At 39.5% G+C, this 26,868-nt stretch overlaps 1 protein-coding gene across 1 annotated transcript in view; it reads left to right on the forward strand.

Annotated features, from left to right (window-relative positions):
* Nucleotides 1–26,868, forward strand: part of edil3a (EGF-like repeats and discoidin I-like domains 3a) — a 123,516-nt gene that overhangs the window by 71,915 nt on the left and 24,733 nt on the right. Inside the window, 4 exon segments of the mRNA XM_034691010.1 lie at nucleotides 3,936–4,117; nucleotides 12,851–13,006; nucleotides 14,002–14,146; nucleotides 16,332–16,516. Of these exon segments, the coding sequence (XP_034546901.1) occupies nucleotides 3,936–4,117; nucleotides 12,851–13,006; nucleotides 14,002–14,146; nucleotides 16,332–16,516 (668 nt within the window).

The raw sequence follows: 26,868 nt of genomic DNA on the forward strand, positions 1-26,868 counted from the left end.
TTATTAACCTTTGCTCCGCTTTCTGCACCCCCTGCAGACATGTCCCTATCACATATCCTGGGTGAAATCAATTACCTGCACTTTAAAGGTCTGTGTCCACTAATGACATTTTTTCATTGTGTTCGTAATTTTTTTTTTTTTTACATTTTCTTTATTTTGCATTTTCTTCAATTGTGAAGCATCAGAATAGTTTCAAACAAACGTAGCAGTCACTACATTGGGAAGCTGAAGTGCCATGAGGAAATTGCCATGAACTTACAACAGTAAGCCTGTTAGAAGCATTTTGGAATTAAGGTTGTGGACACTGACAACGTGAAAAAGGCAAACACTGGGCATGGGCACTTTTATTTGAGTGTAAATAGGAGAAAGCGACTTAAATATAAAAAAAAGATGTATTGCCTAATAACAGGGGTGATGTTACCAAAAGTTGAATATCAAATTTAACTTGGATTCCTACATGTTCAAACCAATCACAACTTTAAGATACGCTAGCCCACGCTCTGAAAGAAAAACAAAAGACTCACCAATTTTTGAGCCTTAAGGGTCAACTGCACTGCAAAAACTCAAATCTAAGCAAGTGTATCTTTCTCATTTCTTGTCAAAAATATCTCATCAGGCTTAACATAAATCACATTAATGTTACTAGTCTAAATATATGTCTTATTTTAAGATATTACAAGTGAAAAATTAAACCTGAACTGCTTGTGATAAATGCATTTAATTGTCAAGTTTCTTGAAATAAGACATCATTATAACCACAACAAACTTGTGGTATTTTTTTCCTCTTTAAATTCAGGCCTTAGTTTTGTTTAATACATTTTGAGTCTAAATAAATATTTGAGAAATAAAACAAATACACTGGAAAAAAAATCGAAGTATTTGCAGCTGTCACGTCTCAAAACGAACACTTGTAATACTTACTCAGACTTTTTAAATGGACCAAACCATCATCTATCACAAACTCAGAATATTTCCTTTAGCACAACAACAGGATACTGTATCCACCTACACCATCCTCTCATCAGTCTGGAAGAGATGAGTCACACACATGGAGGAACTGGTGTAGCAAGAGTAACTTACCATTGTGGAATAAACAAACACTGCTCTGGCAGTCCACACATACACTAACACAGAGATATAGTCTTCGCTCTCTTCGGGCCTCGAGTCGTTCCCCCTGGACTGTCCTCAGACATTACTCACTGTCTCTCCCCCCTCCTCCCGTCGCCTGAACCCCACTGTTAGCAGCTGGAAAAGTCACGCTGGGGTTGTTTTCATTGTTCCATTCTTTTCTGACTCTTGGCTTTTTTTATGCTGTAAGTCTTCTCACATAGCTCTGAAGCTCTGCCAATTCCATTGTCTGCTGGTGTATGTGTGTGTGTGTGTGTGTGTGTGTGTGTGTGTGTGTGTGTGTGTGTGTGTGTGTGTGTGTGTGCGTTGTAGGTCTGTGTTAGAAATACTCAGGTGTTTTGCTTAAATGGTGAAGATGCCATCACAGCTTTCAGGTGACCATCGCTACAGGCCTTCCCTGAAGGATGCTTCACAGAGACACTTACAGCTCACCTGCCATGACCAGCAGAGCCTCGAGCTGATCTCTGCGCTCATATATCCTCAATGTCCTAACACTTGAAGTTTCTGTCTCTTAAACACAACTATTTTACAATCATCCCAAAAACAAAGACATTCTAACAGTTGACTTAATGAGTTGTTTGAATTTGAATCAGATTAACTGTGTTAACAAAAAGCCTTATATTAAATCATGTGTGCCCTCTGAGTTGTTACTCTCATCACTTTAATCCCTGCTGTCATTAGAAATTATCATCAAAAACAGTGTAGGAGGAACCCATCATACACTGGATGCAGCTGTGTCAGTGCAATTGAATACAGCATTGGTAATCATCTTCTATTGAAAGTATTGTTCAATCAGAAAATAAACGTGACAAGAAAAATTAAAATCCTCATGCAACAGTCTCTAAATGTCACCCCTTTCATTCACTGATGATACACAAAATGAGACACTGTCAAACAACTGTAGCTTCATGAACTTGTCACACACAAACGTTCGCTCCCCGTCAATGGAACGGTTTTACATCCTAGGGCGTCAAACCATAATTTATACTGAAACACGGTCAAACTGGTCTCCCATTTTAAAATGCAGTAATGATGCCGCTCTAGTGAAGGTGGGGAGAGGTGATAGCTGCAGAATTGTAGAGAGTCCATTTATTTGCAAATTATATTCATTCAGAGAATATATCCAAAAGCAAAAAACACCAAGCTATAAATCCTTGCATTTACACGTTATACACTTGACTTGAAGACTAATTAAAACTTGAACATCTGGCACAGCTACAGCGCAGCACATCCTCAATTCACAAGTGTTTAAAAGACACAGTGTGCTGCAGGAAAAGGAGTGATTCAGGGGATTTTGCATCCTGACTTTTTAGCAGAATTCTAGTGTCACCTCGCAGCTGTGAGAAACCAATTTCTAAACTATTTTAAGTAGATAAGTTCCATCTTACAACTTGTGCTGCTAATGATGTCCAATGGAGAGACAATCTAATTCAGCAGCTCGGTTACAAAACTCCGTAACTCAATTTATTCAGTCTGCAAGGTTCTGAAGACCTGCAATCACATCTGATTCACTTCTGATGGCAATATTCCACAGCTGTTTAGAGCTACAATTCAGCCCCAGATGAATTCATTATTCTGTTTTCTTGGCACACTTGAGTCCAAAGTTATAATGGCTGTCCACAGGCTGAGTGATGGCATCATGAAAAACTAACAGTACAATTTACATGCATATTAAGCCATGATTTAACCCATCCTGGATCACAAAATCTGATCTTTGTTTTACATTAAATGAATATGTTTGGCTTCTGAATGAGCAATTGAAGAAAATCTAATTCTTGGGAGCAGTGGCAACCTTTTCCAGACTTTAAATGTACAAATTTTATATATGAAAAAGCATTATTGGGCAAGTCTTATACTGTATTTATCGAATCTCCCATATGAATACTCTTCCCTTTCCATCTGTTTCTTCTGTATATTTTGTTCCTCATGTGTTTTCTATTATTGTTTGTTTTCCCAGTTGGCTTTTTATTACAAATGGACAGACAAAGACATGCTTGTTCTGCAGTAAAATAAATTCTGTATTGGAGAAACATTTCCAAAATCCCTTTCACCACAGGTATGACAATTAAAAAGCTCCTGATGTGCCTAAATGCACCATTTAGGATTACAAGGGGTAAACAAGCAGCTTAAAAAGGAGAAGGACAGTGCTTTTGTCTGAAGATATCACTGCCATGCTTCCCCACTGTAATCCTGCAGCCTGTACTGTAGGATGTTTAAAGTTGTTACAAAGCCTGTTGACTTTGCGGATGATGCTTTTCAGAAGTGGCTGCGGCCCCTTGGGGGGAACCTTGAGGGCTCTGTTACTGATGGAGGAGATGAAGGAGCAACCTGTTAGTTACTCGGATGTGGATGGCATAAAGGCAGAGAAGAATCTTCTGCTGACTGCTGTGACTCAGAAGGATTTTGGCATAATGGGAACATTGGGGATTTTGTTGTGATAATCAAAGCAACATTTAAAGTAAAAGAGACAGGAAACCGGGTGGATAAAGACAAGTTCTCCATAGAAGATCAGCACACAGATATACCAGGAAATGAAGGAAATGCTGCGATGCTGCTAATGGCTATGTCTGATACTGTACTGGTCTAAGGTTTTAGTTGCTAAGACTGACATTAACAAGGATATCAACCTTTGATATGGGGACATTCAGGAGAAAAATGGAACAGTATGTGGAGGAAAAAACTCCTGTCATTATAAAATACTTTCTTTGTGGTGTTTCTTTTGTATTCTGTGAACCAAGTTTCATGTTTGTTTGAGGGTTGGAATGACGAGAGGTCTCATATGTGTCTTTCCTCCTCTCTTCCCCCAGAGTGCTCCGGACCACTGGGTATGGAGGGCGGCATAATCTCCAACCAACAGATAACAGCCTCTTCCACCCACCGTGCTCTCTTCGGCTTGCAGAAGTGGTACCCGTACTTTGCACGCCTCAACAGGAAGGGTCTGGTCAACGCCTGGACTGCTGCCGAAAATGACAGATGGCCTTGGATCCAGGTAGAGCACAGTCACAGGACAAGAGACATGCAGGGCTGGGCCAGGGCAAGACACACATGAATTAAGAAGCAGGCACAGCCTTATAGGCACACTTTTTGTTGTTGCCTTGATTTATATTTGCAATCTCCTTACAGTCTACTGTCTCTTGGGGATAGTTGATGGTTACTATAAATTGTTAAATGTCAGAATGCAACCACTTCAACTTTAGTTTTAATTACAGATACTCTAAAATTGATGGCTCACTTACCGGTTATTAAGAGCAATAAAAAGTTTGAGCTGGGGGCAGAACAGATGCAGGTGTAGTCAAATGCAAGAAAATGTGATGGGGCAAAAAAACTGTTTTTAGCTGGCGGCTATTCAGTAACAGTTACTCAACTATGTAACAGCCTCAGCTTTTTCTGTATCTTTTGTTATACATTGAGTTTGGAAATTGGAGGTCTCTTGTGAGAACACTAAAGTACACATGCCTGACGTTATTCAATGCATTGCTGCTTTGTTATGTCTGGTTCAAATTCTGATCTGGAAATCACTGTGCAGTCAAGAGAGTGATTTGGTGCATAATTTTACACAACACTCAACAGGGCTATTAAGTGTAATTTTCCTGTTATTCCTAAAAACAGATTGAATGCTGCTTAGAAATTCAGTGCCTCTTTCTGTCATTTTTGTCAGTGTTTCCATAACCACCGCGGAGCCTTGATTGAAAACATCCTGATGAATTGAGTCATAAAAAGAGATTGGATGTTTACCGCAGACATATTAGACCCATATTTTTCTTACTTTGTTGCTTTGTTAAAGTCAACCTTTGTGTTCTGCAATTAGTCAGTGCTTACTGTCACAGTGTAGCATCAGATCAATAACATAGATCGGCTGGTGGCCCCTGGCAATCACATCCCCAGCTTATGTCTTCACCGATCCTGCCCCCGATCCTGCCCCGCCAAGATGCATCAATTCTTTGTGGCTGTTTTCATGCAGAAAATAATTTTCAAAGGGTACTATGGTAGAATTGTAACCCTTGCAAAATGATATGCTGTCAGCCTCATTGTGTTAGGCAATGATTAAAGGGGTTCGAGCTGTTGCAGTTCCCTCACCTGAAATGACAGAGCTCCAGTGTATGAATACAAGACCTCTGAAGAACTGTTTGTCTGGATTTATGTTAAGCATAAAGTCATACATCATGACCCACTGCTACAACAGCAGTGGAATATCAAGCAGCTGCCAAATGATGTGTGACTATGAGGTAGAAGTTTCCACCCAAACACAAGTCTGAAGGCCAGTCCTGATGACACACAATCGGATGCAAAGAGAAATTACAATAGAATAAGATAAAATAATATACAGTAACGACCTTAAGCTTCATTATAATATGACATGATACAACATTGTATGATACTGTGCCATGCAGTGCCATGTTATGTGATACCATACAATAAGATACAATATGAATATTGTAGATAAAATTCCAAACAATACAGTACAATAGAATATGATAAGATTGGGTGCTGATAGCCTAAAGGGTTAAGTTTGCGCCCCATGTACAGAGGCTATAGTCCTCTTTGCAGCGGTCGCAGGTTCGACTCACGGCCATTACAACATGCTACATTCCCCTGCTCTCTATTCCCAACATTACCTGTCTCTCTTCAGCTGTCCTATCAAATAAAGACGAAAATACCCATTAGTACAAAAATAAATACGATAAGATAGGATAAGATATGATACCATACCATACCATACCATACCATATGATGTGATGCAATATGATGCCATACGATACATACACTACGATGCGGTACGGTACGATATGATCTGATATGATATGATACGATATGATGCAATATGATATGATACGACACGATATATAACAATGCGATATGATATGATGCAATATGGCATGATGCGATACGATACAATGTGACACGATACAAAACGATACGATGTGATACAACAAGATACGATATGATGCGATACGATACAATACACTACATTAGGAAACACTAAGATAGGACACGACACAGTGCACTTAATTATCCCTGTAAAAAAACATACAGATTTAGCTATATCTTTAGTAGTATTAATAAATAGAAATCAATAAACCAAACAACCAGTATCCCAGCATAGCAGCACAGTAGCATATTCTGCTAATTTCCCCATATTTTACCTAACCTTGTTGCATGTCCTACGTAATAAATACATATGATTAATGAGGTAAAAAACATTGGATTTACTTAATTATTTGAATCTGTCTAAGGGGATACATATAGGAAAAAGAGTCAAGGTGAACCATAAGCTAGTCAATTATTATTGCGATAAAACAATTAATAATATATTTTCTGTTTCTTTACATTTCTCTTAGTTTTTAGCAACTTTTGCCATGACAGAACTTCTGACAGAAGCCTTTGAAATGGGCTGTTATTAGATATGCAGCACTCAATCAGTGGACCATGAACAAAATATAATAGAACAACATACTACAGCATGACAGCATGATAGAGAAAGCAGAGCTGTACCTTACAACAAGTGAAAAGCAAGACAGGGCAGAAATGGATTTGAAAAAATGGAAAAAAAAAAACTGAGACAACGAGAGAGAGAGAGAGAGGGAGTCAGAGAAACAGCCAACATGAGTGAGAGAAAAGGAGCCTGGCACACGAAGAGTCTGAGGAGAGTCGGACATAAAACATTGAGGCGGTTTGTTTGACTTTAATGATGCCACGTGGGATGATGCGCGGGATGCTGTAGGCATTGTGTGTTTCTACAGAGGGCCTGGATAATTGGGACGTGAGTACGGAGGTGTACAGTCATGTCAGTGTTTTGGGATATGCTAAGGAGTCGCTGGTGTTCCTTTGTAGTGCAGAGTGAGGTGACTGTGCTCACGTCTGTCATGTGAGACAGGTTATACTGACAGATGACAACCCTATCAGGCTGGGGATGCGATGATTCTGGCGATTCGTAAGGTTTTTCTCCGTTGCTTTGTGTATCTTTGGGTGTCAGCCAGATTCAGCTCTCTCCTCTGTAAACCTCAACAAATGAATCAAACACAACATACTTTTAATAAAACATCATAGAAGTGAAGACAAAGCACGCATTTACTGCACACAGGTTTGTTTGTAGTTCACTTTGTGTGTAGCTCACTGTTGTTCACACATCTGTGTTTGGTAAGAATATCAGTTTTCCACAGCCTCTCCACCCGTAGCTCACACATAAAATTGCATCTGAACACTCAGGGGAAATATGCTGCTAGTCTGACCAATATCAGGGAAAAATAGCTGCTACCGCCTGTGTTGGCCGACTGAAACAATCCAAATCACTTGTGAAGGCTAAGAGGGTCCATACATAACTCAAAGCAAGCTAAACAGTTAATGGTTTATCATTTAGATGCAGATCTCAATCAGAGGGTTCACACTTGCTTTCATGAGATGATATGCTTCTATAAAACCTGCTTAGGCTCTAATTCCTTGTCTTGCAAGGGAAACTTTTCCTCTTCATTCCAGTCTAACCTTACACGTTAAAACATGTGTCAATGTGTGAGCGTGCTATTTTCACACATCAGTATCTGATGTGTGCTATGTTGTTTAGATATTACCCTGAAGAAAGGCTTTTTATCACAGTGTGTTCTGAAATTACAGCTTGACTGCACTTATTTAAAAAAAAAAAATCTTGGGCACAGATACGCAGCTGGACTTTTTTCTTAGCATTTTTTTTTAACTTTGTGCCAATCAAACCTTACCAAGGTTAGTTCTTACAGGAAAATGAGTCATGCTCTTAAGTCTAAACTAGCTCTTGATAGCAATTTCAGGTCAAAAAGTTGAGTTATGTTTATCCTGCTGCCCCAATGACCTGCCGTAACATCTGATGCTTTTGTTCAAGGCTTTATTTCATGCCATTTCTGATACCTGTTTGTGATGTCCAAATGACTGACACAGATAACATGACTGCATACCACTGGCTAGTAGCGATACACTGTGACTAAGTTGTAAGTATTGTTGCACTGTTCTATTAAAGAGCTATTGGTATGGTAGTATATCATACAGTCAATTTCTAGCATCTCAAATGTATTCTCATTTGCACCTGTGATGCGTTGAAATCCACGAACCACAGTTAATTTCAAGGTCTTACAACCTTATGCACCAAACACATTGATCAACCATATTCAAAGAAAATAGCAAACCTCTCATGTCATTTCAGTGTGTATCTGTTGACTTAAGCGTTATTTTAGAAAAGGAGAGCCCTATTAGAGTTATACAGTAGCATGCATCTATTTTCAAAACAGCACCAAGGGGCTCTTTACTATTTTCAGGGACACAGATTGACAAATATCTTTCAATTCATCAGCACTTTAAAACTTCTTTGAGTTTGTTTTCCTTTGACCTTTCTGTTTGTGTGAGGTCTGATCATGGCCATGGCTAAATGGGTAGTTAGAAAGAGTTTTGTCAATTTAAAAGGCTGGAAGCCTGCCACTGTGTAATCTGTTCCATGTTCACTCAAAGGCTGTTGTGAGCATTAAGAGTGCTTCTTTTTCTTTTGAAACCAGGCTTAATGAGCTTTTGAGAGTTTATTGGAAAGCATTAAAGTGTTATTCCATGCTCATTTTTGTGTATCAGTCAGTGAACTCACCCCTTACTGCAGAATTTGAAACAATTAGCATTTAAGATGAAGAACTGAGCTTAATTCATGCACAGTGCTGTAAAAAATGTAAATTCAATATTGATTGTAGTATTGATAGTATTCTAAATCAATAAATTAGCTGGCCTGATAAAGAAACAGCAGCACTGCAACACAGAAACAGATAATATCAAGTGGTTATGATATAATGTTAATTTTCTGAGTGAAGAGACTGTCTCCCCCACCTGGTGACATATTCCATATACATATATATATATACAGGTGCAGAACCTCACATGACACTTGACTTGGATTTATTTAAGATACACCACTATGTGGCCTATGCACAGGTATTTATGACTCAAGTGTGCATGGACTCACTGGTTAGCTTTGATTGGAATGAGTTTCTGGGCGGCCCGACGTGGAGTGATAGCTAGAGGTTACCAAGGGTACAATTGAAACAGACCGTCTTCCATCATATTGAGACTATCTCTCCATCCAGGTACATACAGTATTCCATATGTTCTGTGGGAAACCAAGCAATTATAAAATCTATATTTTCTTAACATGTAAATGCAGCCTGTTGACTCAAGATATCCTGCATGACAAGGGTGATACATACATATATGCTGTTTTTGATGCCAATGTTATAACTGCATCTGTGTTCCCCAAGGGTAAATACAAGTTTTCTAGTGGTGCCATAATCTAAAATTATTTAACATTTAAACAACACAAACCAGGAAAAGCAATTCTAAACATATTAATTATGCTCCATATGGTGTTTCCTAAAAGAAGAGATACAGGACAAAATCACTTCCAGGAAGTTGCCGATAGTTTCACGCTGAACTGTTTCTCAAAGAAGTGACTGTTTTTCAGAGAGAAAACCAGTTATATCACATCATGCAAACAAGTGCTATTTCCTTTGTGTTGGGAAAAAAACCTTGGAGAAGGGGAATCATTTGATGTAGAAGTTCTTCTCTTCTTCTCTCATGCATTTTACCCAGAGCACTTCATACACAGGAAACTGAGTGTTTCAGGAAATAAAGGAGAGGGTGAAATGGTGAGAGGGTAAGAGTTCAACTTAAACTTTGTGTCTTCTAGGAGGTTTCCTATGGCTCACTTTTGCAAAGTCTGTGAACAAAACTTAGAAAGTGCGTGCCAGGTGCTTAGGCTATATGACTCTCTACCTTCCTTTTGTTGTTTTTAATGCAGGAGGTTTATATATAATACTGATAATGCCAAAGGTACACAAACGAGTAGAAGGCTTTGCAAAATATCTGAACCAAAATTAATCAGTAGCAAACGGGAATGCACACGTCTTTGAAAAGTTTATAGTCATAAAAATCAGTACAATAAGAATCAAATTGATCATTTTTATTTAAGTAAAAATGTGTTGAGCATACTCTGCCACATTGAGCATTCCGGTTAAACCGTCTCTCACGTTGTTGTATCCTTTGGATAAAGGTCTGCTTGTGGAAGGTTTTTTCCAGCCATGCCTCACTCAAACACATAAATGCATCACTATTAGGGCTCAGGTGAAAGACGTATGCTTCTGAGTGCTTGTTAAAAGTGTGAAGGATCACTCCAATTACCCTCAGCAGTGGCCTTTTGGTGACAGAGCCTCTAATTAGTGTGAGAAGTATTTCTCTTTATGGAGAAAAAACTGAGCGGAGATGGTGTGAATGAGAAAGAGTGGGTCATGCAGCTGTGAGGCTGTAAGAGACCTCTTAGTATATAATTAACTTGATATATGTGATTTAAGTATGCAGGAAATATGTGTTAATGAGTCATGGAAACTATAAAAGGCACACTGCACTGTTAAAGACTTAGTTTACATAGCTCTTGTAGTTCTTGACAGTTCAAACAAGGTTGGTGAATGTAAAGTTTTTTCTTGAGTTGGAAGAGCCAATTGAATAATCTGTAACGTCCTCAGGAGACACAGCTTAGAGATTTTCATTAGCAGAAAAGCAGAGCATAATTTACTGGGCCCTGACTTTCTGTTTGAGCTTTTCCTCTGGAATATTTTACTTGTAAATTGCCTTATTTCATAGTAATACCAATACTTTTGCAGCAGAAAATGAGCTCAAGCCCAGGGAATATCATCCTGCATATGGTCACATTGTCCATGGACTTAGGCATCCGTCTCTTCAGGATCAGCAAGAAAATGGTTCATGTTTGCTATATCGCATTAAGTTATGGATTTTCCTGTGTAGACTACCACATCTTAAAGATTAAATTCAACCTTGAGGCACCAAAGTGTGATTCAAAGGAGTAGTTTGAATTTATCATTTTTAGTCTCTATTTCTTTCTTGGATTTTGGCCATTATGAGTTAATGGTCCTTGCCTGATACTTGCTCAACACTGTAATATTGCCTCTTTTCTGTAAAGAACACTTGACAGCTGTGTCTTAAATATTTAGTCAGAGGGAGAGCAAGAGAAGCCAAAGTGTTTTTTTTCCTGGAGATGAGGTAGCTTTGTTTTAATCCTCTGCCAAAATGATAAATGAATAATTGTCATTATTGTTTATTGACTTTATCTCTTTTGTCACTGAGCATAACAGGAGCGTTATTAACATTGAATTAGCCTTGTGTTGTCATGTCCTACTTTTTTTAGCAGTGTGAATATTCACTGACAAAAATTAGTCAGTGTGCAAACCAGAGACACTCGTTAGTCAGCGCTAGCTTCTTCATGTTGTCACTCTGAGCTGAGCTGAGCTGTCAGCACTTGTCATCTACCATTTAGAAATAACGAAATTCTTGAGACTTATTTTTTCAAAAAGTTCACCAGAGTGACAGACTGCATGTGTAGCAGTTTGGTAGTCAGCCAGCAATGACTGTAGTAAGACAAAGACTTTAGAAAAAGATGAATGTGGAGTGCATAACATCGCTCAAAGGTCTGTGTGAAAAGACTCGGCAGCATGTGTGGAGATGAGGGAGAAACAAACAACGCTACATGGGAAAGCTGCGGCCTGTCAATCAAACTAGATGTACACTAGAAGAATGTTAAAGTAACTTTTGGGATGACGCTGATGTTAATGAAAGCATACATTATGAGCCATCATGCAAGAACCATAAGTGTTGTGCATCTTAAGCAGTTTGTATTATGAAGTATAGCTGTATGAAGGTCACCAAGCATAAAGATAAAAACAATGTCTTATTTGTTTAATGGATGTGGCTAAAGTTAGCATAGCTAGTACCACCATCCTTCAGTCCTGCTCCAATCAGATCTTTGTATACCAGACACAGGGTTGGTCTCAGTGACGTCACCCATTGTTTTCTAAAAGCAGAGTTTTGAAGCCTATTGATAGCGGACACCATATTGGACATGCTGACTCAATCTACCTTTTGGTCAACGTAACAAGCCAAAGAGGCAGAGTTTAGACAGGTTTTAGCCTCCCCGTTAACAGCTACAGTGTGTTGTTTCCATCTGTTATTTATCTTTATGGTCGGTTATGAACTCTATCTTGACCTGCTGGGGACGAGCGAGGAAAATTAGCCTTATCGCTAACTCTGGCATATTTACATGAATGCTACGGTGAAATGTTCATTGATATGCACTGTCCCTTTAAATAAATAAATGTATATTTTTGCTGTAATTGGCTTTTTTTGTCTGGTGCTTCTTTGGAGCGAGCCTCAAGTTAATGCTTGAAGAACTGCAGTTTTTAGTACCTTTTGGGGTGATTGTTGCTCAGTGGGTAGAGTCAGTCATCTATCAATCGGAAGGTTGGCGGTTCGATTCTAGCTACAGCAGTTACACGTGAAGTGTCCTTGAGCAAGACACTGAACCCCGAATTGCTCCCTCTCTTGTTCAGAGGTGTGTGAATGTGAACGAATGAGATTAGTTAACACTGATGGTCCCTCACTTAGCTTTGTCTCTTTTCTCCCAGCTTTTTAACATAGGCACCGTATTGTCAGTCTGCACGGAGCTGACAGACTGGATGTGGAGCACGAGGATTGATTTAATGTTCCATCTGATCACAGACTTTCTGAATAAGACGGATGGCACTGACAGGAGAGATATACAGTGGTGCATTGATTCCCATGACAGGCATGCACACATCAGGACACCGATGTGCAAGTATAAACTGTATGAATATGAAGATTTCATAAGATTGTCTCGCTTTTTTTGTCTTAACAGATAAACCTGCAGAGGAGGATGAGGGTCACAGGGCTAATTACCCAGGGTGCAAAGCGTATTGGCAGCCCGGAGTACGTGAAGTCTTACAAAGTAGCCTACAGTGATGATGGGAAGACCTGGAGGACGTACAAAGTCAAGGGCAAAGATGAGGATATGGTGAGTCACACACATGGGCACACACACATTGCCATCTCTCCACTGTTCCTCTTGAACACATCCAAAGACTACACACACAGACACACGTGAACACACAGCGACTAGAGACCGAGTCAAGGGCAGGGTGGAGGACATGATGAGATGGCTTTTTAATTAGCTCGCACACACCAGGCCCATCTTGCTGCCCCTTTACCCCCCTCCACTTTTATGACTTCTAGATTGAATTTTATACTATTTGGGGATGAAGAGCCACCAAACAGGCCACGCAGCGTTCTATCATTCCTGACAGCAAACCGCCGCTGTCCTCCATTTGGCCAAGCTCTGAATGACCCTAACCTCCAAACTTGTCCTCAGATTTATCACATGGAACAATGAGTCAGGGACTTGAATATTCTTTGATATGAGCCTGGTTTTCTGTCCCTCTTGTATTTGTGTTGCTATTTTTGAAGATTTTGACAATAAGACCAAGCTGGGAAAAAATCCTGTACAGAAGAAATCTGTCATTGTGTTTGAAGTAGCTACATGCCCTGATCCATGACTAATATAAGTTGGGGATTTTTCCTACACTGACCTGTTGCCACTCTGTGACAGCTTCTATTTCCTGTTTCGCATGAAAACACACCACTCCATTGCCTTGCTTTCTCCCTCTATGACCTACACACACACACGCGCGCACAGTAAATCAGTCACTCAAATCAGAGGGTCTCTGTCACTCTCACAAGCCATTTGGATGAAATCCTCCAGAAGGTATATTGATATAATTGGACCACTAAATTAAAACACACCACTGTTCTTACGAATTACTGCCTCAAATGGCGCGAGAAATTGTCTATTTTTCCCTGTAATTCTAGCTCATTGACCTTGAATGACAGCAATTTGTTGAGTGTGGAGTAGACACTAGAGACAGCGGCAGATAGACTGCTACATTACAGCATAACTGATGTCTCACCATCCTCCCCACCCCCCATCTGCTGTTATTTCATCCCCTGCTACAGATTTTCAGAGGAAACGTCGATAACAACGCTCCATCAGCCAACTCCTTCACCCCTCCCATTGAAGCCCAGTACGTGCGCATTTACCCACAAGTCTGCAGAAGGCACTGTACCCTACGCATGGAGCTGCTGGGATGTGAGCTAACAGGTGAGTGAGTCAGGGCTTTTTCCTGACTGTAAACATTTAAAAAAGGGGGTTTTGAGGACCAGACGTGGAGTAAAGTTCTGTACAGTGCCAAAAAAATTACTCGTTCATTTAAATCACATGAAACACAATATAAAATAATCAATAAACTACATGTGACTCCATTGATATTATCATTCTGGTCTTCTGTCCAGACTGAGATCGAGAAATGTATTGGCATCGGAACAGAATTTGTCCCAAAGCTGTATATTCTTGGTATTAGCTCATTATCTGGTCCAAAGGCTGAACTGCTCAATACTATGTTGTAAGCTGCCCGCCTTTCAATTTTGCAAGCCTGGCTTGATGCACATTCACCTACATTGTCAGTATGGTACGAAAAATTATTATCTATTGTTCCTCACGAGAGATTATCCCATGTACTACAAGGAACCCTTGATGACTTTATCAAAAAGTGGTGCCCCCTCAGTGTCTATCCATTACCTGCATTGGAATAGAATGAGAATTATTAGTATTATTATTTTCTTTTATCAACTTAAATTAATCATGTAATACTTCAATATCTCCCACTTTAGTGTTTAGTGTTTATTGTTGTTTGTTTTTTTTGTTTTTTTTTATTTTTTTTTATTTTTGTCTGTCTGTGTTATTTTTTTTTGGTAATGTGCTTCATGATTTCATATGAAAAATAAAATGCAATTAAAGAAAGGGGATTTCAATATACCCCAAATGGCCTCCTACACAGTTGTGTCATTCTACATTTTTAATGTGGCAACAGTACTGACAAATGTACTTGTTTATCTGCCTTGCTGCAGACAGTCGATGCTTTTTTATGCAATTTCTTGGCAATGCCTTGTGGGCATTCATCCAGATTGCACTCAAACACCCAATGTGTGACTGTGACCTCATGTCTTTCTCATTTTCATGACTGTATCTCCATCTGTACTAATGCGGTGACCCTGAAAGTCAGAACACCATATTCCCGAAATCTGTAACAAATTTAAAGGCACACACTATTTCACAAAATTCAACAACATGTAGTTCTGGAAATCTTAAAGTGTTTTCAGCTTGTTTTTTTTTTAAAGTTGCAGTGGTTTTTGAAATAAAGTTATAAGAGATGTTTTTCTTTACCTAATATTTTTATGTTTACAGAAATGTTATGTTTGATCTGAAGGCTTTCATTTATATTATGACTAGTATCATTCATTCCTGTTTTAGGGAGCATGAGCTGTATGCAGGGAACAAAAACAGTCTGTGTGAAAGGCAAAGTGGGTGGGATGCAGTCTGAAACTCATCACCTATCTTCTAGTTTGACTACAACTCAAATCTTTAAACAGACATCTGAATGAAAGTGTGGCTAACAATTTGCTCTAAGATATTGTCTTTCAACTATAGTGCCGTTCTGGCTTCTAAATTTGTTATTCAGACTTCAAATAAAGGCAACAGATATCTTTTCTTGAAGTCTCAGAGACTCAACCACTAGCCAATTGGAAGCCTGGAAAGTTAGCCATCACTCCCAGTGGCTTAAATCATTGACAGATTATAGCCAACAGGTTTCAAGAGTGGTTTTCAAGTGAAGGCAGCTTTTTTCTTTCTGGATTTTTTCACTTAAATAAAATCAAAGATATATTTATGTCAATATAATGATAACTACCATTTTTGAAAAAAGTACAACTTAGTACAAGGCCTTTCAAAGGCTCTCTTCAAAGCCTTCACTACTTGTGTTTTTAAACAGGCAGGGATGCATCCACAAGGCAATGATTTACCGTATTCATCTTAATTGTTGAGTTGGATTACCTTATGCCCAGGGTTTAGGAATTAACTGTCTATTTTGCAACAGACAGAGCCACTAATCTGTAAAGCATGAGTACCCCACATGACTGAAGCCAGCTGTCACTCACCGCTACGACACCGGGGGGATGAAAGGTGAAGTGATATAGTGAACAAAGTTGTTCAATAGTAGGAGAGGTCCACCAATAACTGAGGGAAAGGTATAATGCCTGTTTAAAGGAAACAGTTATCAATGCAGCAGAGATATAAAACAACTGTCAAACAGCTGAGAAATATGATGTTACAGGGTGTAATGCCCACAGATGGTGAGCCCACAGAGATTGTCTTAAAATGCATAAGTGTGCATGTTTCTGAGAATTGGATGTAAGGCTGGAAAAAAATCTGTTGTATTTGTGGTTGTCAGGCTGCTCTGAACCACTTGGAATGAAGTCGGGCCATGTCCAGGACTACCAGGTCACGGCCTCCAGCATCTTCAGGACTCTCAACATGGACATGTTCACCTGGGAGCCGGGCAAGGCCCGTTTGGACAAACAGGGCAAGGTCAACGCCTGGACAGCTGGACGCAGCGACCAGTCACAGTGGCTACAGGTAGGATGTTATCTGAGCTAGAGCTCTTATCTGTTGTAGCTACTGGAGAGATAAAATCATTTTATGAGCTAGAAAATGAGCAACAAACTGCAAGGTTTCTGAGGATAGCTGCTCTTTTAGTTATATTTCATTGGACTTCATTGATGTGTACACTATAAGATGTGAGGGATATCAGATGTTGAAATACTACCTAAATTAGCTAGTTCTCAGTATTATTCTTCAGGGAGATAAATGTACTTATCAAACAGGCTCAGTCATGTTCAGTATGCCCCCACATATGGCTCTCATACATTAGATCTTCATACATTCTCTAAAGGTAGAAAATGTTCTTTGCTTTTAGAGTAATAAACCATTTCTTACTTCAAGCTGTAAAACTGATAGCATTGAAGAAATTGTGATTTGGATCATCTTCTCAGGGAGTTGAAGATCAGAGGGATTTCTCAGATTTCTCGGCTTTTCTGCTGCTCTCGCTTCACAGACACACACAGACACAGACACACGCACACGCACGCACACACACACACACACACACACACACACACACACACACACACACACACACACACACACACACACACACACACACACACACACACCACCACCACCACCTCCAGAGCAGTGACACAGTTAGCGCTCTGTAGTCACACTGTGTGGCCGTTATTAGATTGGTCAGGTTTGGAGTCAGATATTTTTTATTGGGCTGAAAGCTTTTCACAGACTGTGAGGGAATGCAGGGCCGTGTGTTGGAGGAGACAGGTACTTAGGTCGGCCCCTTCCAGACCAGGGAGCTCGGCTTTAGTTAAATTGATTGCAGTGGGGAAAGGAAAACTTGTGGTCTCATATTACATGCAGTGCTGGCAGGAAGGGGAGATGCTATACGGACTGAGGGAAGAAATCAATGGCTTCCTCTGCCAGGGACCATTTCTGTGCACACAGGTATATATACTATATCTGGCTCTGGAGAAGTACACATAAAGAGTTATATACTGTGGAGTGCTGTTTCACATTTGTACTGATACTACGGTTGGAACTGACTAATTTTTTATATGCAGTGGTCGTCTGGTGTGCATTAGTTAACCTCCCACAGTCAGTGCACCTTCTTTAATGGTAACCATGGTGAATAATTGATTCTTGGTGACATCACTGAATGACTTTAAAGCTTTAAGATTAATAGAATTAATCAGGCTTAATGACAAATTAAGTATTCCTATTAATCATGACAACTACTCTGGTGTTCACTGGGAGCAGTGGAAAGTCTGCGCAGACACTGAATGTCACACTGGATTTCTTGATGCATTACGAAATATCATTTTGTCTTTAATGCTGCAAACTGAATAATCTGTGTACCATAATTCTACACTCATGACCATTTCAGTGTAGCTAAACATAGACAGTACACTCATTCAAAAGAAGGTATTAGATGACGCATTTTTAAATAGAAGATAGTTGATTAGAGAAGGTAAAGTCACAGAATAGACAACCACTATTATGATTTAATTGGGTTAATATTGGATATAGTCACCTGACTATGAGCTTTAAACACCTCCTTTGACTGCAGGTGTAAAAATGTAATAATGAGAAAAGGAGATGTATTATTATCACTGTTTTTTAAGAATAGAGATATAGAAACAATGTGCTGTTTTCAGGCTGCTTCATTAAAAAAAAGACAACATATACAGATCCATGATGCAGACTCTCGACCTACATCTCCTTCATATTGGTGGGCTATACCTTGAGTTGCACTAGTATGATGCCATGCTACTAAGATCGGCATCTCAAGCATCTAAACACCGGTTCAAAATCATTCTCCATATAAACAGAAGACGCTTAATTTTAAATCGGAAAGATTGTAATTGCAATAGCACAAAGTGCTGATGTAAACTCACCTCATAAAGAAAGTATTTGAATGTAATGACAATAAGAACAGTTTTCTGCATTGTGAACTCACTGCCACACTACAAAATATAAAATCTCAACTAAAATACAGGCCCTGACCCTCTCTGGGTGCTGTCCAAGCTGCAGTTATTCTGGCTGGGCTGAAGTTAAACACAGAGGAAGACCTAACCAGAATCTTTTAACATGTTTTCAAGAGAGGAGCTGAAGCCGTCAGACCGAGCTGCCAAGTTTTCCATCTGGGAGAAGCTGATTACTTGTTTATACACATTAACACGGCCAAATAGCAAAGAGGAAGTGCCAGATAGACTAATGCTGCTTTTCATTTTCACAGAGTGTCTGTGAATGCAACACGGGCTCAGATAATTGTATGGCTAGTACTGTTCCAGGACTGTGGATAGGTTGTTTTTTTTGGTGGATTATGGTAAACATTTCTCAGACAAAGATGTAAACAAGGTTGGAGTGGAGTTATTGTGTTTTACAGTCAACAAGCTACTTTACTGAATCATAATGTTGAATTCTGAATTGGAGCTCTTGGTTTTGGAAGTACTCAACAGGTTCCAGGTGGTGGAATGTTAAAATGGGAAAGCTCTCTGTCATACCCTGACCAACAGAGAGCAAGTACTCCACCCAAAGACACCTGGATTCATCACATCATCTCCTGTTTTCATCATCTCATCCCTTTGTTCTGCTTTCATGTGCAGATTTTTTTTACCAATGATGGGTGAGGTATTGACACTGAAACATAATTTTACCACTTTGTAAAGACATGCTCACATTGACTCAAGCTTATCCACTGAAGATCTGAGTTCAAAAGAGATCAGGAAGCATGCTTCCTATGGATATTTGTTCACTATTCAAAGAAGTAGTGTGGGTAGAAAGAGTGCCTTTACCACAGAAACCACAGATAGATGTGTGGTTACTGAATTATTTTACTTTGTCTTGTTGTATGAAGTTCATTCTTTGTAAATTTCCCACTTCTCCCTTTGAAAAAAATCAAGTAGTAAAAATAAGGAGAACTTCTTTTAAAATAAAAAGAGCCCCTTTTTTTTCTTCCTCTGATCCATTCAGTATTGACATACCTGTAATTCTTCAACGTGTAAAGAAATCTTAGCTATAATCGTAATGAACTGCACAGCGGCAGGTTAATAATTCACTAAAACAAGTTTTTTAGTCCTAACAAATTGATAGATGCTGTTGGCAAGAAGATGAAATAAAAGATTATCCTTGAGTTTACCTTTTTCTGGTTCTATCTTTCAAATTAATGTCAGCACTCTTCGCTTTGCAGACACGTCCTGTTGTTTTCTGTCATATAGGAAATTCAAACAGTATCCAAAAAATCCTTTTAGTCATTTGGGCTGCTTTCAGTTATGGCCATTACCTAAAAATTATAACTTAGCATAACTATACCAGAATTTTCAAGTAAAACAAGTCCAGTGTCGCTGCAATGTAGTCTTTGTTTTACATTAGTTTTTGCCCTCTTTTTTTCTCTCTATCTAAAAAGCTAGAACACACGGAGCCGCCGAAGTTCCACAAAGGGGGGATGTACAAGTAAGAGAAAAATGATCATATTATGGGACATCATGGGCTCCTTGATAACCTGCACTTCTTTGTATCTTCATTTTAGCTATTGCTTTAAACATTAGTAATATATTCCCCATTTTCAACAAGTGCAATCTTCAGTGCTGCGACAAATTAAGAGCATTCTACAAACAACAGAGCAGATCTGCAGAAAGTCCAATAGAAAGCATGATTCTTTGCAATACATGGAGTATGACCACTGACTTTATAATGGAATACGTCACCTAATTTCCACCTATTGTGAGCTTTGACGCCAAAAGACTGCCTCTTCAGGCGCTGACATATTACGCTGGTGCAGCTAAGGCATGTGCAGAACAGACCTGGCTGGTGCTGTCACAGGACTGATGTCACAGGATGCATTAAATTTACTGATAAAACATGAAGCTCCCTCAGTCGGGGACACTCCACAACATATTTGTGGATTTGAAGCACATACTTCTGGTTATACAAAGCTTAATGACTCTTGTGTTAGTGTTTGTTCAATTTTCTCCTACCATTCCTCCTCTTATCTGCAAAGAAGCCTGCATTTGTCAACAGAGCTGTCAATGATGATGTCACTACCCTTCTTAGTCAAATTAAATAACTTGTTGAAACCAAACTTCTGAAAAAAAAAACCTCTTGGACATAAATAAGCATAGTAAGAAATAGCTGTAATGACAGAAAGCATGTTTGACGTGTATTTTAACTTTAGAGTTTGGCCTCTGTTCCATCTGTTAACACTAAGGAGGCGGGCTTATGACCTATACTGCAGCCAGTCAGCAGAGAAAGCTCTTAATCTCTTGCCCCCACAGTCAGTGAACAGTCTTCATTATAAAATGCAGTCGAAGGCTATCCAATCTGCCCTTGTACAGTAATTAAAGGAAAGGGTTAACTTTCCTTTAAATCAAACGTGTTGTGTACCAATACCCTGTCAGCATTTACAGTGCAAAATGCATCTCTTTATTTGCACCTGTTAAATTTCAGTATCGCCCCCAAAGGTTGCAAACACACTCTGAAAGTTATTCTGTCCTGGTGCTTCATTTGTTATCCCCTGTCTCCAAGGTTTTCACACCCAATTATCTCCTTAAAGTGATAAATATGTGTGCTGTGTCTCTGTGGCACCCTGATAATCACCCCCGTCCCTGATGATGCACAGTGAGCTCAAACTTATGTGTAAAACTTTGAGAAAACCATTAGGCCCCTATCCAAATTATACCTACGTAGCTGTTAATGTAAAATTGAGCACAGAGTCATTGTGACATACCAGAGCACACCTTTTCTAATGTGTTAATGTAGTGCAAGCTGTAACATGACATCTCATTTTGCTGACAAGGCATTTGTGTGCTTGACCAGACGCAGCAAGCATCAGAGGTATATAGAGCAAAGGTCTGTATTTGATTAAGTGACGTGCAGATTTAATTCCTATAATGATTTTCCCCCCTTCCTAAAAAAATACAAAAGATAAAAAATCTGAATGACAGTACACATATTTAATAGCTATTCTTTCCCTGTTTGGGTTAAAACATTGACTCAATATTAAACACCCAGCAGAACTGCTTTGATTGAAAGCAAAGGAGCAAAATCATAAGATCCTGTCAACTTGAGTAAATGTAGACAAACATATGCAGAGCTGAGCGCACACAGCAATTAAGCAAATGACTGCTTTGAGAGAGAAGGCTTGCATAGGCAGATGCTGATAAGGTAAATAGAGACAGCTTAGAAGCTAAGGTAATACCTGCACATGGTGAAAAGTGTCTCTGCTGGAAACACACACAACCAGGGAGAAAGCACAGTTTGAGACTATTAACCCCTACAGCGGAGACAGAGACAAGTGGAGAGACCCAAGTAAAGTGAACTATCATAGTCACAGCTGTACCAACTCTGCAACAGTTTGCCTGCACTCATTTCTTGATGATCAGTATAATTATGTATTACTACTGACATCTGGAGAGGCATGCAGATAAATGATGTGTCCAAGTATGTCAAAATGGAGATACATTAAAGCTGAATGACTACTGTGTTGGTCATGGTGGATCAATGCTCAGTATGATGATGATGATAAAACTTAGCTTGAGCTCCACAGACACACTGGATTGGCCTCAGGAGCCCAGATGAATAATGTGAATAAGTGTAAGAATAATAAATGGTTTTGCAACAAAATGTGTAAAAGCGGACAATATTCAGAAAACAACTCAGCTGTTTGACAGAACTGGGTTGTGATAATTTGTTTTCCGTCTTTAGTAAAAAGAAAATCTATCTGTACAGTAAGGGGGTGGTCTAGACACTGAATTCCCACTTTGTTGTATTTGACAAAATACTGAGTCTGACCCACAGAGGGACCATGGACACATATTGAGCATGGTCTTAAAAGAACCTGCAGGAAAAGATAGTGCCATCCACACACACAAAGATGAAGCATTACAACATGTTGCGAGGAATATTGTTGAATGCTTTAAGCGCAACATGAGGGTAAGAGATCCTGAATTGCATCAGCTGTATAGTGTGGTTACATACCCTTTTCCTTTATTAATGAACATGAGATGATAGACACACAGGGGCTACGTTTTCAAAGAAGATAAAATGCATGATGGTGGGTCTTATTATGTAATTTAAAACTCTATAACTATTGTAAGAGGCAGTAACGTACTCAGACAGTTTGAGAGGCAGGGGTGAAAACCTAAAACAAGGGCACCTCTTTTGAAACCCCTGGTACTCACAGTTCAGTGTTAATTTAAATGTACCGATGCAGCGGTAACAAGAGGGGAAATTTTATACACTACAGGGGCGACCAAGGGGCAGTTTTTCATGTTTCGTACATTTGAGGGACATCTAGATGCTGATTTTTTTAACATTTTGTACATTGTGGGGGCAACAACGGGGCACTTTTTTTTTACTTTTCATAAATTTGAGGGGCACCTAGAGGGCACTTCTTTACGTTTTAAACATTTTAGGGGCATCCAAAGGGCATTTTTTTCATGAATTTTCCACAGAGAGGGAGAATCGCCTGGTGCCCCCCCGAGTACACCACTGGTGAGAGGGGGTTAATTGTCTTTACTCCATAGAAGATTTCAGCGTCAGAAGGTGAAGTTAAGACAGAAGAATTCTGTGGCAAGTGTTTTGTTTTTCCTCCATAGGTCTCTTAAATTGGGCCTGTTTTTATTCTTCATTTTACATTGGAGGTCGATCCACATGGTCATGGAGACATGTCAAGGTTTGCACACCTCTGATTTTAGCTTTTCAGTAGAGGCGTTTGATGAAAAAACAGGCCCTGAAAAGAGTATCCAAAGCACTAGTTGTGTTTTGATTTAAGATAGCCCACTTTATTTAATACATGATCCAAATTCCACAAACAAAGTACTTATTTGATCTAAAGTGTTGTAGCACCAAAGATGTTGCCACAAGTTAGACCGCAGCACATTGCCAGCTGGGCAGAGTACAAGCACTTCAGATGGATGCCACCCAACACTTGATCTTGGATGATCAATCTTGTTCTGGCCAGCTGCACTGAGTCACCTTCTCCTTGTCCTGTGAGTGACAGAGCCTTTTCTGTCTCATTAATCTCATTAAAAGTTACTCAGGGCAAAGCTTAATTCATCAATTTTGCTCAACTGAGTAAGCAGAATTGTGCATTGTGCTGCAACAAATGGTCTCTAACTACTGCAGACCAGAATACTGCAGCAGAATTAGCAAAGCAGGGGGAAGCACATTCCATAAGTATAGAAATACGCGGACAGTACAGCTGTACTGAGAGGCAGTGAGGTGTTAAATTCACTTTTGGAAGGTATGGTTTTCTGTCCTTCAGTGCGACTGGCGCTCCCAGGACTGAAAAGAACCACAGGGAGTGAGGGGCATACGAAAAGATACACTCTGGACAGTTAAATGAAATGACTTTGCAAAGAACAATGTCTAATGGATTTCATATTAAAGTGTAGCTTTTACTGTGCTTGCAGGTACTTAGATTAAACAGTAATAGAAGCAAATTGGATCAAATTATAGTTACATTTCAGTATGGGAGCACGCATTAGAGCTTAGACATTGTTATGTTAACAGTCTTTATGGAGCACTCCATGTTCCTTACATCGGTCAGATGTGTTCAAACGTAAAGACACTGATTTTGGAATCATAAAAATAGTCTTTACTGCTAAAATAGTCATTTTATTCACAATTAACTGCCTTGTACTTGCAAATGCATTTCATTATTTTTTTCTGCCATTAGTGTTAACTGCCTTAAAAGTGCTTGTCATGCTGTCAGTATTTTAGAGTGTTTTTTTGTATTTTAATTGAAAATTTCATGAGAATTACAATTATATAAATTAAAATACTTCAGTAGTAAATTACTCCAAGTGTTTGCAGAGGGCTCCAAAGCATCAGCCATGTTGACACTTGGCACAGAGCTTTGTCCCACGTGTAGTGGAGGCTAGAAGGAACAATAAGTAGACATAATGCGAGATTGATTCCCGCTCAGTGCCTGTGAGTGTGCGTTTGTTGTAATCAAACCGGGTATTATCATTACACCATTTTGCAGAGCAGAGCTTCCTAATCAAATCTCTACCTCAAATACAGCACTGCTGACAACAAACTCCATTTCTTTTAATCAATAGAATTAGCTGGGTGTTTGTTTCATCCATCCACGGAGGAGAATGGCTTTAATTTGTCCCATTGAAACTCTCATCGCTTCTTGAGTGTTTATGCAGCAAAGATGAAGCATGTCCCTTTCTGCGCACAGAGAAGCTGCCTCGGAGAGAGTAAAGGCATTGTAGCATGAAAGGATTTAAGAGGGATTTTGATCATCTGGAATGGCACTGATCACGTCTTTATTTCAAGAACAAGAGACTGCCACTTTGTTTAAATGACTTCCATGGGAAAAATGGACTGTAAGAATTTACTAAAACTTTCAAGGGTGTGCTGTCTTCTGCGTCCTTCAATCTTGATACCCCTGGTGGAAAACAAATTCCTTGCAACCATGGTAGCATATAGAGGGTATCACCCCAAGTCCAGCATTTTTATTGCTGTGCCATATTGATCCACTCAAAACTACACATACAGGCAGTTTGGACGATACAAAGTTCTAATCACATTATGTACACCTTTTATTCTACCTGCTGTTCAGCTTTTTAGCATAATTTGTTGTACCACTTTCCACACAAAACTGAATCAATAAGAGCATCGGCAGCAGCCAAGTTTTCTTGCTGAGCTGATTAAAGAAACAAGAGCATCAGAGGGACAATGATCTCCAGGTGTTTCTGTTGCAATCAGCGAGTCGCACACAGCCATTTAGCTGTGATGCCTAGAAAAGGGATGAAATGTATGAACACTGGATGTCTTTTAATTTGTCTGGCTGCTGCATGAAAATGACACCTTGATTAAATCTTCACAGGTTTGTTTATGACAACTCTACTGAACACAAGTTCCACTGTCCACATTCTTGAAAAGATCATCAGACATACAGTGGTTTCTAAAATGTGCATTTGAGCATGTTTCCTGGTCGTGTTTTTCTACAATTTGTCAACAATTTTTGAGTTATAGCTCTGCCCACTGATAGAAATCTTGTAAGCCAGCACAGCAGATGTAACCATGACTGCAAATTGCTCAGCCAGTACTTGCTTGGCAGATGCACCAGCCCAGTTTCAGAGAGTCAAGATCAAATTTGCACCATTTATCCGTGTACAGTGAGCGCTTGGTTACAACACTTGGCAAGTTTGGAGATCACATTACGAAGGATGGTTGGGGGCCATTATCAGACTTCTTTGGAGGAGTGTGTCAGATGGACCTGTCTAATACTGGATATTAAATTTCTGGCTGCCCAGTTAGAGACTCCTTCATATTACAAAAAATCTCTCAAATTACCCTGATTTGAATAGACATAAATACTGCATGTTGGTTCAGAAATTCTGCCAGTAGCTCTTGCTAATTCAATCATCTTGAGAACATTATCCAAGATTTGAAGAAGAATCTTAAAAAGAATCCACTCTGAATTCAAAAACATGCCTGATGTTAATTCCATTAAGGCATTATCGTCTGAGCCTTGTTTTAATCCTGTCCAATAGGGCTTTTTCTTTTCTCTTTTTACTCACTTTCCCTGCAGCTAGTGTGCTGATTCAATTAGCCTCCAAATGAAGTTACGGAAGGGATGCTAAATCCATCTGCTTCCCTGATTCAGTCGGCTGGATTTTACTCTCCCCTCCCACCTACTATATCTTCAAATGTACAGGTCTGCTTTGAACCAGTGTAATGTTTTGCTTTCATTATCCAAGGCAGCCATCTTATCCTTCAACACCACATCCTGATCCTGATCCTCATCACCATCTCCCTCTCTCTCTCTACCTCCATCCCCCTCACTCCCTTTCAGCTCACGGAGGATGCATTTATCTGTTTTATCTCAGGATGACTGATTCATGAGTCCGAAGCAGCGTCTGCTGTAATCGTAGGATCTGCAGGAATTGTCAGAAGTGAAGGAGCCAGAGCTTAAACCAGTGCAGCAGAGATTGGTGCTAGTGTGTTCTGCATGTGTAGCTTATGGTTTTAGAAGGTCTGGAAGCCATCACATCACAAGAACACTATCCCCTCTCACATCCCTAAATTCAAATCAGACATCTTTATATTTAAGCTCTCAGGAGAGTGTGGACTGCAATGCAACACACGGCATCCTACAGCATTAAGATTTACTGTCAATAATCCCAAGACTTTGACTTCAACTAATCTCAGGATATTTTCTAATTGTGCAGATTCCTCCTGCTGCTTTTTCGATAATTTCTTCTTTTATGTCTGTATTGCGTGTGAAGCACATCATGCGTTTTGATGTACATAGAGTGTTTGTGTGTATGTGTGCACACATGTGAATATTTGCCATGAATATTTCATATACCATGTGAGAAGCATGCAGGAGAGAGGAGAGAACA

The sequence above is a fragment of the Notolabrus celidotus genome, chromosome 9, assembly GCF_009762535.1.
Source record: "Notolabrus celidotus isolate fNotCel1 chromosome 9, fNotCel1.pri, whole genome shotgun sequence".
Taxonomy (NCBI): domain Eukaryota; kingdom Metazoa; phylum Chordata; class Actinopteri; order Labriformes; family Labridae; genus Notolabrus; species Notolabrus celidotus.